General features: G+C 38.4%; 1 protein-coding gene across 9 annotated transcripts in view; it reads left to right on the forward strand.

Annotated features, from left to right (window-relative positions):
* UTRN (utrophin) overlaps positions 1 to 17,060 on the forward strand; it is a 578,097-nt gene that overhangs the window by 157,624 nt on the left and 403,413 nt on the right. For all 9 annotated transcript variants that reach the window (XM_008995200.5, XM_078370245.1, XM_035296914.3 and 6 more), the window contains 7 exons: positions 1,020 to 1,139; positions 4,669 to 4,770; positions 7,632 to 7,739; positions 8,024 to 8,203; positions 9,017 to 9,186; positions 12,867 to 12,990; positions 16,696 to 16,783. In XM_008995200.5, coding sequence (XP_008993448.4) covers positions 1,020 to 1,139; positions 4,669 to 4,770; positions 7,632 to 7,739; positions 8,024 to 8,203; positions 9,017 to 9,186; positions 12,867 to 12,990; positions 16,696 to 16,783 — 892 coding nt within the window. The remainder of the gene's footprint in view (positions 1 to 1,019; positions 1,140 to 4,668; positions 4,771 to 7,631; positions 7,740 to 8,023; positions 8,204 to 9,016; positions 9,187 to 12,866; positions 12,991 to 16,695; positions 16,784 to 17,060) is intronic.

Genomic DNA, 17,060 nt, shown 5'->3' on the forward strand with positions numbered 1-17,060 from the left:
TTTTCATAGTCAAGATAAGGAAAGGTAGAATAAAATATACTCTCTGTAAATTGAAGAATTTTATTGATTGGTGAAACATGGATAACTGATAAGTAAAACTTTAGGGATACATTAAACACAACTCTGAGAAGCATTTGAGAATATCACTGATAGTGTTTAAATAAATTTTCTTTTCTTTTTTTTTTTTTGAGACAGAGCCTTGCTCTGTCACCCAGGCTGGAATATAATGGCATAATCTTGGCTCATTGCAACCTCCACCTCCTGGGTTCAAGCAATTCTGCCACCTCAACCTCCCAAGTAGCTGAGACTACAGGCACGTGCCACCATGCCTGGCTAAATTTTGTATTTTTAGTAGCGTTGGGTTTGTACCAGGTTGGCCAGACTGGTCTTGAACTCCTGACCACAAGTGATCCACCTGCCTCCGCTTCCCAAAGTGCTAGGATTACAGGTGTGGGCCACCACGCCTGGCCTATACATTTTCTATACACATGTATCCAATGACTATACTCTTCTCATGGAAAAGGTGAGAGAGTTGAAGGTGTCCATACTTCCTTAATTGTTTTCTCTTGTAGCTAATCAGAGTAACTTTTGAGTATCATGTAGCATTCTGTTTATCTCTTTGTACCATCCTGCACTAGATAAAATGATCTCTGACTTTGTATATTTAAGCTCTAGACTTTTTTGCTGTACCACTTCTACACTTTTGTTTTAATTCCTAGTATGGACACTCAACTCTTTTATGCTCTAAATTCTGGGGAAGGCCAGAACGTGAATAAAAGTGGTGATATTGCCATTTGCAGTCTGTTATGACATTGCATCCTCAAAGTACCTTTGCTGATAATGAAATGTAAAGATGTATAATAGGATTAGTTTCATTAGTGGAACACTTAGGGTAATGATTGGAAATTTAAATATGATGCCTCATTAAGTGTCCTTAATTACTATTGACAACTGAGTGCATTTTAAATAGGTAAATGTGAAAGAGTAGAAATAATGGTTTATCTTAATTTTTTCTCTAGAGTTTGCAAAGTGATCTTGAGGCTGAACAGGTGAAAGTAAATTCATTAACTCACATGGTGGTCATTGTTGATGAAAACAGTGGTGAGAGTGCTACAGCTATTCTAGAAGACCAGTTACAGGTAAGGGCCCTGTAAAGTTGGATGATCCTGAGGGACCCGTGGTCTGAGACCCAATTACATATTGCCTCTATTCTTTATGTCCTTTCTCATTCTTTATCCAGAAGGGTAGAAAAACCCACCTTTGGTTATATTGCCCAGCGGGGATTCCACAGTGTGTGGTTTACAGGAGTACCCAGATATTGAGTCCTTTACTTCAGCTCTTGGGGTGAATGGATGGGGTTGGTTGCAGTCCCCAGCTTCCTTGTGCATAATGACAAGATTTGGAAGCACAGGATACTAGTCCGTTTTCATGCTGCCAGTAAAGACATACCTGATATTGAGAAGAAAAAGGGGTTTAATGGACTTACAGTTCCACATGGCTGGGGAGGTCTCACAATCATAGCAGAAAGGAAGGAGGAGCAAGTTACATCTTACATGGATGGTGGCAGGCCAAAAGAGAGAGCTTGTGCAGGAAAACTCTGTTTTTTAAAGGCATCAGGTCTTGTGAAATTTATTTACTATCACAAGAACAGCTTGGGAAAGAAACCCCATGATTCAATTACCTCCCATCAGGTTCCTCTCATGAAACTTGGGGATTGTGGGAGTCACAATTCAAGATGAGGCTTGGATGGAGACACAAGCAAACCATATCATTCTGCCCCTGACCCCTCCCAAATCTCATGTCCTCACATTTCAAAACCAATCATGCTTTCCCAATAGCCTCCCCAAAGCCTTAACTTATTTCAGCATTAACTCAAAAGTTCACAGTCTGAAGTCTCATCTGAGACAAGGCAAGTCACTTCTGCCTATGAGCCTGTAAAATCAAAAGCAAGTTAGTTACTTCCTAGTTACAATGGGGGTACAGGCATTAAGGTAAACACAGCCATTCCAAATGGGAGAAATTGGCCAAAACAAAGGGACTACAGTCCCCATTTCAAGTATGAAATCTGGTGGGGCAGAGTCAAATCTTAAAGCTTCAAAATGATCTTCTTTGACTTCATGTTTCACATCCAGGTCATGCCTATACAAGAGTTGGGTTCCCATGGTCTTGGGCAGCTCTGCCCCTGTGGCTTTGTAAGGAGTTGACCCCCTCCTGACTGCTTTCATGGGCCGATGTTGAGTGTCTGTGGCTTTTCTAGGCGCACGGTACAAGCTGTCAGTGAATCTACCATTCTGGGGTCTGGAGAATGATGGCTTTCTTCTCACAGCTCTACTAAGCAGTGCCCCAGTAGGGACGCTATGTGAGCCACATTTCCCTTCTGCACCGCCATAGCAGAGGTTCTCCGTGAAAGCTCCACCCTTGCAGCAAACTTCTGCTTGGACATCCAGGCACTTCCATATGTCCTCTGAAATCTAGGTGGATGTTCTCAGACCTCAATTCTTGACTTCTGTGTACCCGCAGGCTCAACACCACATGGAACCTGCCAAGGCTTGGGGCTTACACCCTCTGAAGCCATGGCCTGAGCTGTACCTTTGCCCCTTTTAGTCATGGCTGTAGCAGCTGAGACACAGGGCACGAAGTCCCTAGACTGCACAAAGCATGGGGACCTTCATTCCAGCCCACGAAACCATTCAATAAGTCTCTAGGAAGTTTCAAACTTTCCCACATTTTTCTGTCTTCTTCTGAACCCTCCAAACTGTTCCAACCTCTGCCTGTTACCCAGTTCCAAAGTCATTTCCACATTTTCAGGTATCTTTCAGCAGCATGCCACTCTACTGGTACCAATTTACTGTATTAGTTCATTTTCATGCTGCTGATAAATACATACCTGAGACTGGGAAGAAAAGGAGGTGTAATGGACTTACCATTCCACATGGCTGGGGAGGCCTCACAATCATGGCAGAAGGGAAGGAGGAGCAAGTCACATCTTACGTGCATGGTGGCAGACAGAGAGAGCTTGTGCAGGGAAATTCCCCTTTTCAAAACCATCAGATCTCTTGAGACTTATTCACTGTCATGAGAACAACATGGGAAAGACCTGCCCCCATGCTTCGATTACCTCCCACCAAGTTCTTTCCACAAAATGTGGGAATTGTAGGAGTTATAATGCAAGATGTGATTTAGAAGGAGACACAGGCAAATCATATCACTCAGAAACTGATCTTATTACGTGATCCACTGACTTCTTGGAAGCACTTGAGGAATTTGTTAAAATGTAGATTCCTAGGCTCTATCCAGAATCTAAATCTAGGTGAGGAAGGAGTGCAGTGAATTTTCAATGTAAGAAAAAATTATGTGCAGACTGAAGTTTGAGAATTTCAGCCAGTAGGATTCAATATCCCAGTGTTTTTGGTAGATTAATGTGTGAATTTCAGTAACAGTTTTTGAAACTCCAACAAATTGCTTCTTTTTGCACAAAGGCAATAGTGGATCTTTACATGTCTTTAACAAATAAATTGATTGGTATTTCATTTGAACAATACTTGGATTACCTTGTAAGACATTGCCATTTTATTTAAATAAATGCCTCATTAAATGAGGCAATCCAAACCATAATTTTATCACATGAGGTCCTTTTGCATTTGCAATATTTAAAGTCGACCAGTGGTTCTAAGACTTCTATGCAGTAGCTGGTTATTATAATAACCTAAGAGCTAAGTATTCATGCCTTGACTGTTTAGCAGTGAAGAATCTGAGATTCAGAGAGGTTAAGTAATGCTCCTGAGATTTAAATACACAATGAGTTATCATGCCGAGACTGGAAATCTATCTTCTGGCTCTAAGTTTTCTACCCTTTGCACTATGAAAAGCGCATTCTCAGATTAACTATCAAAATAGTATAATATGAATTAAATAATTATTGTTCACATGTATGTAGTACAAAAATAAATTTTAACATTTATTAATCATTATTTATAAAATTGTAATAAAATGATTGGGGGGAAATAATCATGGAGTAATTTTTTTATAATTAATCAAATTTATCTATCTATTTAGTATTGCTAATACTGGTAAGAGTCTGTTGCTAATTTATGTAACTTATGGGATTTTTTTATGGATCACAGAATGTAAACTGAGCAGATCATTTTTTTAAATTGTCTTATAAAAATTCTCTTATTTGAAACAGTTTTTATAAGTTAACCGTTTTTCATAATGTTGGTACTACAGATGAAACTTTTCTTGGCATATAAAAGAGAGTTAAGAAATATAACAGACATGCTGGTTTTTAAGATAAAAATTTGAAAAATTTGAAGTGCAAAAAGTAGATAGGTTTGCTTTATTTTGAGATTATGTGTAAAAATGCCCTATTCTCATATAAAAACCACAATGAAACAGAAAGAGCAGGTATGGAGTCAGAGATACAAAGGACAGAGTTCTAGTTGTGCTACTTTCTAGCTATGCAAAATCATTTGTTCAATTCTATGGAAATTAGTTTTTCTAATTTATACATTTACAGGCCTGTGTTATTTTAAAGCAACTTTTATAAAAATACTTTTTGTAAGTTGCTATGCTGTAATAAAGAACAATGGAAATCGTGAATTTCTTCAAGGATTGTGATAACCCTCTCTTAAAGCTGTGTTGACCAGGGAGAGTTTCTTCTTGTCCTAGAAACTTGGTGAGCGCTGGACAGCGGTATGCCGCTGGACTGAAGAACGCTGGAGTAGGTTACAAGAAATCAATGTATTATGGCAGGAATTATTGGAAGAACAGGTATGAAACTGTTTTCCATAAGGGGCAAAATAAATGGTGAAAAGCAACCTATCTTTTGTTGTGACATTAGAATAAAAGTTGCCTTGTTTACTTTTCTTTGAGAGGAAAATATATAAGTAATTATTTTAAAGATCAAATTTCTATCCAGTTGTAACTGATCATGAAGCTTATTCATAGAGGCCATGTCCTTGGCTCCACTAAAATGACCTGTTTTCATTACTTGGAATGTTAGTACTTAGATATGCTATTTTCATGATTTGTTTGACATTATAGTTATTAGTGAATTTGTGTTGGGTGATGTGTTTGAATTTGTATTGACACAATGCCAGCCTATAATTTGTGCTCAGTAAATAATGAATGATGAATCCACTCAATACGTTGTGAACTTTAATTCCCTAGATTTTTTCTTGATTTTTAACAATTATAAATATTGAAATTAATGAGAAAATATTATTTAGCAACACCTTTGATTTAACACTGGGTTAACTGCATAGTTTTTCCACTAAGTGTTACCACAGCAAGTGAACCTGTTGTACAAAGCTGCCACCTTAATTTTTCAGTAGGAGTGGTGGCTCTTTGCCTGTTCTCTGTCCTTCCAGAAAACCATCAAAACAAAATACAAATAAGTAAAATTTTCTCCCCAAATGCCAAACAGTTGTGGTTTAAAAAAATAAGCAGATACTGGCTGGGTGCAGTGGCTCACGCCTGTAATCCCAGGACTTTGGGAGCCTGAGGCGGGCGGATCACCTGAGGTCAGAAGTTCAAGACCAAACCAGCCAACATGGTGAAACCCCATCCCTACTAAAAATACAAAAATTAACTGTGTATGGTGGTGGGTGCCTGTAATCCCAGCTACTCGGGAGGCTGAGGCAGGAGAATCACTTGAACCTGGAAAGCAGAGGTTGCAGTGAGCCGAGATTGCACTATTGCACTCCAGCCTGGGCAACAGAAGTGAGATTCCCTCTCAAAAAAAAAAAAAGCAGATACTCTATTCTTACATCTCTCAGTGGTGTTCATTTTGATTCTTTTAAATTCATTTCATTTCCATCCATAAGAAGCAACTATATTTTTTCAGGAGAAAAAAAACCCTAGTGTATGATGTTTTGTGGCTTCCTAAATATGGTGGTAGATAGTACATCTTAAAAAGCAAGTTGCAGAATTTGTCCACATATAAATTGTTAATGGCTACTTCCCCTCCCCCAATCTGTGGTCAGATTTTTCTTAAACAGAACCACAAAAGGGACCTGATTCTGATTTCTGAAATACTTACATTTTGCTTTATAAATATTCACATTTACTGTGAACCTTGTATTCAGGCCAAAGAGTCTCATAGAACAGTTAAAATTTTACTTCAATAATGACAGTAGAAAGGCCGGGTGCTGTGGATCATGCCGGTAAGCCCAGCACTTTGGGAGGCCGAGATGTGTGGATCACTTGAGGTCAGGCCAACATTATAAAAATCCATCTCAACTAAAAATACAAAAAATCAGCCAGGCATGTTGTGGGCAGCTGTAATCCCAGCCAGTTGGGAGGCTATTGAGGCAGGAAAATCACTTGAACCCAGGAGGTAGAGGTTGCAGTGATCCAAGATGGCACCACTGCGCTCCGGTCTGGAGTGCACTCTGTTTCAAAATAATAATAATACTACTACTAATAGTTACAGTAGGAGACATTGATTGCTAGAGAAAACCATTGTGTTACTCTTCTATCCAGTAAAATAATTGCAGATTTGAAAACAATTTTAATTTGATGATAAAAAATAGTTTAAAAATAGAGAGTGGCTGGTATTTCAGTCACTTGCATCACTTTAGGTTTTAAACTGACCTTTGACTTGTGTTCTATAATGACCTGACGTTTTCACTATACCTTTTGTGTGTGTGTGTGTGTGTGTGTGTGTGTGTGTGTGTGTGTAGTATCTACGTGTTCTGCCTAACGGCATCGTTATTTATATGCGTATCTTATCAGCCTCACTAGACAGAGGACACTATCCATATTTGTCTCTTATTTCCCCAATGTTCATTTTTTTGGGTGGTGAAATATAGAGGCAAGAAATAGTTGTTAAATATTTAACTGTTAAATAAAATCACTGAGGAAGAATTGATTCCATTGCAAATACACAATCAAGCTGGTTTTTTTTTTCCTCCCTGCTAAATAGAAAAGGGTTTCTGCCCTAAATGCTGCATTTTGGGAAATATTACCTCAGTGTAGCTCCAGTTGTTTTCCATCTCTTCTTCAGGATTTTCTCTCTATATGACTGAATATCCTCTGCTTGGAAAACATGCATTGTTGGCCAATGACATTTAAAAATCTTTCTATGGGCTTTGAAGAAATCTGCAGACTTTTTCCTTTAATTATAATTACTGTTGAACCTTAAAGGCTAGTGTGGATTTTCTATGTGATACCTTGGAAGGACCATTGGTTTTGGGGCGTGGACCCTCAATGCAGCTCTGCCATTAACTAGCCGAGTGATCGCGGACATGTAACTTGACTTGTCTTTCCTTCCTCTCTAAAATGAGGGACTGAGACAAGACAATCTCCTAGCTTTTTTCTGCCTCTAGAAAGTTATAATGTAATTCCTTTGGAGACTTACATAGTTGGATTTAGCCTTTTCCCTCCACCTATATCCTCATCCTAGGTATGAGGCTAATGTCAGATTGTTCTGTTACAAATCTGAGAAGGATAATATTTTAAAGAAAGGTGTCTTTCTGGGTCATTTGTGCCTCAGACTTAGGTGTTTGAAAGCCTTCTTATCCCCAGGTAAGGGTGAAGCCTCTAATAAAAGTTAGAAACTTGGACACTTGACTTAATTGAATTACCAAACGATTCTATAGATAAAGTTCACCTTTTGTTATTACTTTTAGTGCTTATTGAAAGCTTGGTTAACCGAAAAAGAAGAGGCTTTAAATAAAGTCCAGACCAGCAACTTCAAAGACCAAAAAGAACTAAGTGTCAGTGTTCGACGTCTGGCTGTAAGTGATGTGGTTGTCAGCATCTGTGTTGTAAGCCTATGAGCCCTTAACATTGTATAGCTAATGGTTAATGCAATTTAGTGAATGCAGATTACAGCTCATTACCTAGCATTAGACTGCTGCCCTGTAACAATATGGAACCATGAGAGTTACATTTTAGCATAGTGAACTGCAGAGCATGTACGTTTTACTATAAAATATATATGTTTAAATTTTTTGACTGGGGAACAGAAAGATAAAGTCCTGTTAAAAGAGAGTCAACTAATAAATATCTGAAATACTAGATTTTGAAGGAAGACATGGAAATGAAGCGTCAAACATTGGATCAGCTGAGTGAGATTGGCCAGGATGTGGGGCAATTACTTGATAATTCTAAGGCATCTAAGAAGATCAACAGTGACTCAGAGGAACTGACTCAAAGATGGGATTCTTTGGTTCAGAGACTAGAAGATTCCTCCAACCAGGTACTTTTTGATTTGGGTCATATGTTGTGCCATGAAATAAACATTTAGAATTTAAAGGTTCAGGTTAGTTTTAATTTGTATGAAATAGTAGCAGACAAACTAAAAAGTTGGTTCCTTATACCTGATGAAAAATCGACATGTGAAAATCACCTTTCTAAAGTAAGTTTTAATAGATTCTTTATCCTGTAATTGAATTCATAGTAACTGATTACACTTAAGCAATAAATAATCTAAACATCTTAAATCTTAAGTAATTTCATGTTTTAATAGGATTACTTATTTTAATATTAATCAAACATAAAACATTGGTTTGTAGACGGATGTTCTTAGCAGCATTATTTATAAAAGCCAAAAAGTGGAACAACTCAAATATCCATACAGAGATGAATGGATAAACAAAACGTGGCTTGTGCATACCATACAATATTATTTGATAATACAAAATAATGAACTATTGACATATGCTGTCACATAAATGAACCCTGAAAACACTACGGAAGCAAATTGCAAGATTGTATGCACTATGATTCCATTTATAGGCAGTGTCTACAATGGGAAAATCCACAGAGACAGAGAGTAGATGAGTGGTTGCCACTGGTAGAAGTGGGGAACGGGGAGTGATGGTTTATAGGTATGGGATTTCTTTTTGGGATGATAAAATGTTCTGGAGACAGAGTGTGAGGATTATACAACTGTATAAATATACTAATAACCATTAAATTATACATTTCAAAGGGAGAATTTTATAGCATGTGAATTACATCTCAATGAAGCTGTTATAAAAATTGAACTTTTGGATGGCTTTTATTTCAGGTGACTCAGGCTGTAGCAAAGCTGGGGATATCTCAGATTCCTCAGAAGGACCTTTTGGAGACTGTTCGTGTAAGAGAACAAGTAACTACAAAAAAATCTAAGCAGGAACTGCCTCCTCCTCCTCCCCCAAAGAAGAGACAGATCCATGTGGATATCGAAGCTAAGAAAAAGTGAGAAGAGTTAGAGAAATTGTTCAAATGCAATATTGCACATACTGCGTTATCATTAGTCATATGCAAATATAGACATAATTATTATTATGAAAATCCAACTAGTAAACCACTCACTGCCCCTGTCTTCTGAATATTCTACTTGGCACTAGCTAAGCATCTAAATTTTCTTGGATGATTTTATTTATCCTATGTTCAGTTTGGAGAACTTTGTGATCGAATCTTTCATTTTTCCATTCCCTTTATTCTCCTTGGAAGGATATGATTGTCCATGACTCTCTTTTTGTTCTTTCTTTCACTGTTCACAGCTCGACAGTTTTGCTTTAGGTAGACATCCCTATTCTTTGGGAATCTCTTTCCTCTTCTTATCGTTAAGAAATTCTTAATTCAGGAAAAGATTTCATTTCTAGTGTCCTTTTTTCTCCCCTCTCTCCCCTTATTCTTTTTCATGTTTTGTTGCTTCTTTTGTTAATTTCTTTGTCAGATTAATTAACGTATTCTTCATATTTGGATTAAAGATCCATCTTTGGCATTAAATATTTCTTTTATTGCTTCAAAAAAAAAAAAAAACCTCAGGATCTCTAGAAGAAGAATAATCACACCTGACATATATCAAGATTTTACTGATGTCAGCTATTCTATTATGTTATACTATGTGCAGGTACTGTACCTGACATGAACTGTAGCAGGTAATCCTCAAAACGATCTTTGAATAATATTACTCTTTCCTTCTTACAGGAGAATCCCATTCTTGGGCAAATGGGCAATTATTTTGGGCCTGAATGAAAGTTATATGCTTTCTCCAAGTTAGCTTTTGTTAGACAAAGCAGCACTCCAATTTTGCCAGATGGTTTTTATTTTGATAATAAGGCTATGTTTCTGCCTCCTAATTGCATCTTCCTATAGGCCCAGCATACCTCTGAGTTGCAAGCAGCCCTTGCGGAACCTTTGCTTTTGGAGCCAAGACAGCACAGGAAGAAGATGCTTCTAATGTTAATATTAGCACAGATCTCACATTTCCTCAGTGCATATTATCTGCTTGGTATATCTGGCAGTGTATCTCTCCAATACTGACTTTGTGCATTTGGAAGCACAGAAGGTTGTAAAAGACTAGGGTACATACTGTGAAATCTTACTTTAAACATGACTGTATTGTTTAGGGTACATTGTGCTGCAAGAAACAGAATACCGTGCCAAAGTGTCTTAAACAATGAGATCATTGATGATCGCATGTTACAAGAGGTTTGGAGGTAGCACTGTTTTAATGGAAGGGTGTGGTTCAGCAACCCTCCATCTGCGGTCTTTGTCATTCTTGGATGTTGGCTTTTACTCTTAGCCTTGTTTTGGAGATTCCTGCCCTGTTCTCACTGATGGCCTAGGTGCATGGGAGGTTGAAACTATCTGGTCACTCGAGTCTCTGTAGTTGTGTTTTGGGGGACTCTGACAGCAAGGAAGAATTATAGAGAGGGGTTGTCTGTTGCATGGGCAACCAGCTGCAAGGACCACAGCTATTGACTCCACGACTTGACTGTTTCTTCAGTTAATTCTTGAACAAATAGAGCCTCGAATACATCTATTCATTACAGTTAAATCTCATTATTAGGAGGGTCATTTTTATGCTCAAATTCTGCCTCCTCTTAGTCTACCTACGTGTGCTGGTTCTTTTGGAGTGATATGGAACCACATAGCTTTTTCAATATGTGACCTCCTCAGTCTTTGAAGATAACTTTTATATGCCAGTTTTTATCATCTTAAAGTGCAGGGGATCCTTAACCATGCCTATGTAACATCATTTCCAGACCCTTTTATATCTTCTGTCTGCTGTAGAAGCCACTATTAGTTTGCCTTCAAATGGACTACCCCAATAATTGATGGCCCTAAATGACTGCTTAATGCAGTGCCTCGTTTAAAATGTATGCTTAAAAAATGGCGACTCACTTCCAGTTCTCTTCCCCTGGTGATACTGTGTGGTTGTGTTTACCAGCTCAAGGTAAAATGGAACAGTTATTTCCTAGAATGTTGATTATCTGTTCCTGTGACCTGTGATCATTGTCACTCTTGCCCATGTTGAGAGCAGACATTTACTGAGTCTCCAAGGTCATTGTAAATGTGTGATTTTTAGATGGCCATTTCTTATCTGAAAGATTGAATAGAAAGCTGCTGTTAAGATGACAGGAGGAACGTACTCTGTTTCAGCAATACCTTAACCCCAGTTATTTAACTAGAACATCACAAAACCCCTCACCTATTACAGGGAAAATCTACCTTGATGAAAAGATAAAATATTCATAATTCACCAGAATCACTTTAAGCAAAGTTTCTCACAAGAGTCAGCAGTAACAACTTGTGTCACTGCTTAACGTACTGAGAAGCTATGTGAAGAGGGTATTAGTTAAGAAGACAGACCATCTTGGTTTGAATCCCAGCCTCACCCTTTGTTAGCTTTGTGACATGGGGCAGTTATTGAAAACCTCTGTGCGTGGAGTGCCTTCATCTCTAAAAGGGGTAATAATAATAATGTATACTTTATAGGGTGCTGGTGAGGATTCCTTGAGTTAATAATAGACATAAAACACTTAGAAAGGGGCCAGGTAGAGGGGCCAGCAATCAGTGATCCTGGCTCCTCTTGTTCCTCCTGCTGTGATTTTAACCAATCTTCTCAGCATGCCTCAGACCTGTCCTTTCATCTTCTTTCCGGCTGCTACTGTCTTAGTTTTGACTCCTGTTGCTACCACAGCCTGTTCTCTGCTCTTTTCTCTCTTTAATGCCTTCTCCTCAGTGAACACTAAAGGTTAAATAGAATCATGTCAGTTCCATGCGCAGAACTCCCCCTTGACTCTCAGCTGCCTTTGCGTTAAGTCCAAACTCTGTAAGGTGCCCTGCAGGGCCTTCCCGTAACTGGTCCATGTGATTCTTGGCCACGTCGTCAATTGTCCCTCCCTCGTGAGTTCAGTACTCATTATTCCAGACACACCTAACTAATACATGGCAGTGTGCAAAATGTGATCTTCCTTTTCTTTGCTTTCCCTCGGCAAGGGAAACTCCTCAGTCTAATGCTGTCGTTCTCCTCTAAGAAGCCATCCATGCCCCAGTTAGATTAGAAGCTACTCCTGGGAATTCCTGGAACTAGCACCTAGCAAATTCTTTGGTTAATGCCTGCTACTGCTACTTTCCATTGCTTACTAGACTAGAAGCTCCTTGAGAGCAGAGATTTCTATCTGGTTCACTTTCATATCAAGAGCCCAGCCCAATGCCTGACATTTAGTGAGGCTCAATCATTACATATTGAACAAAAGAAGGTGTTAACTTTAGGAATGTCTGTCCTTGTTCTTTGCCGATATTATCTAACCAAATCTGATTTTTATTATCTGCAAGCATTTATAAAAATACAAGTGATTCTTTATAAAGGTAAAACTTATTTGTACATACAAAGTTTTAAAAATTTGTATTTGATTATTTTCATTAACTGTTTATTAACACTATAATATTATTACTCTTTTCATACTTTTAATCATAAATATATGATCTTATTTTGCATGGTTACCATATTTCTGGGTTATTGTTTTTGGGGGAGTGTTAAAAGCACATAGTCCTGATGAGCATTTGGGTTGCTCTTTCCGGAGTCAAGTAAAACAATAGAAGAAAACATGACAAATGGTCACCTCTGAATCTTCAATCAGGTTTGATGCTATGAGTGCAGAGCTGTCGAACTGGATTGTGAAGTCAAAGACTGCCATTCAGACCACAGAGATAAAAGAGTATAAGAAGATTCAAGACACTTCTGAAATGAAAAAGAAATTGAAGGTAAAACATAAACTGCATATACCCTAGTACATAAAATGTTTCATCATGCTGGATTTTCTTCTGGTGTAAAGACGTTATGGGATTCAAAAGCCTCCTATAAAATAAATGTAGGCAGAAGGTAGCTTTTAGTACATTGTAGTGAATTTTGAATCCAGCCATGCCAGCTGTCATCAGATCCCTATTTGGTGGGGGGATTTTTTTTTCCATCTTTTTCAATCATTGAGATGTACAGTGAGGAACACTTCTTACGGTGATCCGGTTAGTAGTACTAAGTTTAGATCACCCTTAATCTGGTACTTAATAATTTATGACTTTATATAAACATTATGCTGAAGATGTTTTGCCTTCTAAATACAACAAACTATTTCAAATCAAGAAGTGTCTTTAATATGTTTCCTTTAGAGTTTTTAAAAATAAATACTATTAAGACGTGTGAGACCTTAGCCCTGCTGCTTTGCATGCTTATGTGTGTTACTGAAGAGTGTGATGGGGGCTTGCAGAGCTTGGTGCTTGGTGCTCATACGTCCCCTACAGGTTACTGCATTAACAATTTGGTCACCTGGTGGAAGTCTGCAGTGACTTTTGTATCAATAGTGGAGTTTTATTTTAAAGAGTGTGGAAGATATTTTAAAAACAAGATGTGCATAAAAATCTAAGGTTTCAGTTGGAAAGCAATGGGTGAAATGGGAAGTGAGATGAGGCCAGGATTGCGGGTGTCTTCATATAATAGCAAAGTCCAGAGGGTGAGGTGGTCTGAGCTGGAACTTGCAAGAGGGCTTCGGGTGCACCAGACACTGGGAGCGGTTTTCTCTGCCCAGAATGCCCCTCCATTAAGCCCACCTTGCTGTGTGGTTGAAATATCCCTACTCTAGGAGGCTTCCCTTGGCCTCACTAGAAAGATTTCAGTGTTTAATCTTTTGACTTCATGTGACTTTGGCCATACCTCCATGAAAGCCCTTCTTGCATTTATGCTGTTGTTTGTTTATATGTCTGCCTGTCTGTATGTCTGCCTATCTATGTGTCTGCCTGTGAGGGCTTCAAAATTGAAGATAATTTTCCATTGCACCCTTTTTCTTTCAGCACTTGTGAAGCCCTTGTGGCTCATGGAAGCGGAGTGTGATGATTTTGGGTAGGCAGGGGGAATGGGGAAGTTGGTTGAGCTGAGAGCACCTTTATCAGAGCCCTCTGCACAGAGGTGGGAGAGCCAGAAGTGGTCTGTGTTACATCATTTCATATGCTCTCACAGTTCTGAAAAATGGGTAGATGATTTTAATGATCACTGACCACTCAGCTGTCAAAGATATTCATTCAGGTGACAGAAAATTTAGTAGTAACAGGGAACTTCCTGGATCAAGTCCCACAAAATATTGATAAGTTGAAGTTCATCGTGTGATCCAGGCAGATTTTACTGGCAGAAACTGTTGTTATATTTGGGGTATAAAATAAAATTGTGTGTGTATATGTAAGGCATGATTGGCGTTCCTTTGTGTTTCATGTAATACTTATCTATAAGTTTATTTTGTTTCAGAAAAGTAGTATTAGATGCCAAAGAGTTAGAAAAAATATATAACATAAAGAAAATTTCATCATTACTCTAATCCCATATTTTTCTTGTAAACTGAGGAAAGATCAACTTATTATTATTATTATTATTTTAGTGAAGGAGTATCTTGTTCCAATGGATGAATTACATGGCTGGAGAATCTATAGTCGAGTCTCCTGCAGTCTTAAGAGGTAGCAAAGACTGGCACAGTGGCTCACACCTGTAACCCCAGCACTTTGGGAGGCTGAGGTGGGTGGATCACCTGAGGTCAGGAGTTTGAGACCAGCCTGACTAACATGGAGAAACCCCATCTCTACTAAAAACACAAAATTAGCCAGGTGTTGTGACACATGCCTGTAATCCCAGCTACTCAGGAAGCCGAGGCAGGAGAATCACTTGAACCCGGGAGACGGAGGTTGTGGTCAACTGAGATCGTACCATTGCACTCCAGCCAGGGCAACAAGTACGAAACTCCATCTCAAAAAAAAAAAAAAAAAAAAAAAGATGTAGCATAAGATCGACTTGTAAAATGCAGATAATTGCATTTTCCCCCAGTTTGATGGTGAATTTTTACAGTGATCCTTAGTTTAAACAAAAGTAAATGGTGTTTCTTAGAATCTCTTGCTAATATTCCTTGATCTTTGACTATAAGCAGGTTGTTCTACCTCGTCACAATGAACTTTGGGACAATAAAAGTAGGATAGCTAAATTTCTTTGATAGCATTTACATGTAAAGAATTTAGAATTGGGATTCTTCTCTGGATTGTCTGGTTGAAGTAATACGGGTTACCCAGAAGTTTTGACTGTGTTATAATGGTTACTATTTGAATAGTTAGTATATAGATGATCAGTTGGTGATGGAGGAATGGGAGAAAATTCATAGACTGAGTTGTGTGCACATATACTTGTATTTCTGCATGTGTATTCGTGATTTTACTTGCTTCATTCTTACTAGTTCTGGAAATAATTTTGTCTTGGGAATATCAGACTATAGAGATTAAAAAAATAATGAAATTAAGAGCCATTCCTCAAACATAAAGAACAAAATGCAGGCTGGGCTTGCTGTGGCTCATGCCCATAATTCCAGCACTTTGGGAGGTCTAGGTGGGAGGATTGCTTGAGCCCAGGAGGTTGGAACCAGCCTGGGCAACATAGGGAGACCCCCATCTCTACAAAAAGTAAAAAAAAAAAAAAAATTAGTGGGGCATAAGCTTGCATTTATAACTCCAACTACTTGGGAGGCTGAGATGGGAGGAACCCTTGAGCCCAGGAAGTTGAGGCTGCAGTGAGCCATGCTTGTGCCACTACACCCCAGCCTGGGTGACAGAGAACCTGTCTCAAACAAAATAACAAACAAAGAAGAAAATGCTTTGGTTTGGGTTCTAAAGCATATTTTCTATTTTTATTCTTTAAAAATAATTTATGAAATATGATTGTACTTGAAGTTTGCATTAAACCCTAGACTTAATATAACATAAACAAATGATGCTGAGCCTCAAAATATTTCTGTCTTTTATTCCTTTTTTCATTCTTTTGAGATGGGAGTTTTGTGCTGTTGCCCAGGCTGGAGTGTGCTGGCGCGGTCTCTGCTCACTGCAACCTCTGCCTCCCGGGTTCAAGCAATTCTTATGCCTCAGTCTCCCGAGCAGCTGGGATTACAGGCACGCACCACCATGCTTGGGTAATTTTTGCATTTTTAATAGAGATGAGATTTCACCACGTTGGCCAGGCTGGTCTCAAACTCCTGACCTCTAGTGATCCACCTGCCTCAGCCTCCCAAAGTGCTGGGATTGCAAGTGTGAGCCACCATGCCCAGGCTATCCTTTTCTCTTGTTAGTTAATTTTTGTTCAGCAATGTCTGTCAGTTATTTTGACCCAAACATTATTTTTATGGCGTGGTATACTCAGGGTATGTATGTGAATGGATATCCTGGGTCTAAAGCGTAATTTTGATTTCCTTCTGATAGGAGCTTATAATTATAGTGTACTTTTTTTTTCTTACAAAAGAAACCAATGTTTTATAGTTGCTATGATTACTGTTTGAATTTACATTTTCAGGTTTAAAGAGAATGTAGAAAGGACATTAAACCTAAGCATTTTAAATAGCAACATTATATTGAGAGAAAGTTTGCATTATTCTTATGTTGGGACTTCATTTCCAGGTATTAGAAAAAGAACAGAGAGAAAGAATCCCCAGACTAGATGAATTAAACCAAATCGGACAAATTGTTGTGGAACAAATGGGAAAAGGTGAGATTCTTGATTTTTTTTTCCGTATTTTTTAGATGGTGGCATTGAATAATACTACAGTTCGCCCTATTACATATCTCACTTTAACACTCTCATCCTCTGTTGGCTACAAAAATGGTTTTCAAAAATGTGTTTAGGCAGCAGACTCTTTTAAGAAATGAAATTTTATTCTGAAGCTGATTGTGGAAAAACAGATAATAACAAAGTTGTTCTGATTTTGTATGGGGTCAGGGCCAGAGACGCTGATTCCTCAGCAAAACAGTTAAAATCAAATCCA

This window comes from Callithrix jacchus, chromosome 4 (assembly GCF_049354715.1).
Source record: "Callithrix jacchus isolate 240 chromosome 4, calJac240_pri, whole genome shotgun sequence".
Classification (NCBI taxonomy): domain Eukaryota; kingdom Metazoa; phylum Chordata; class Mammalia; order Primates; family Cebidae; genus Callithrix; species Callithrix jacchus.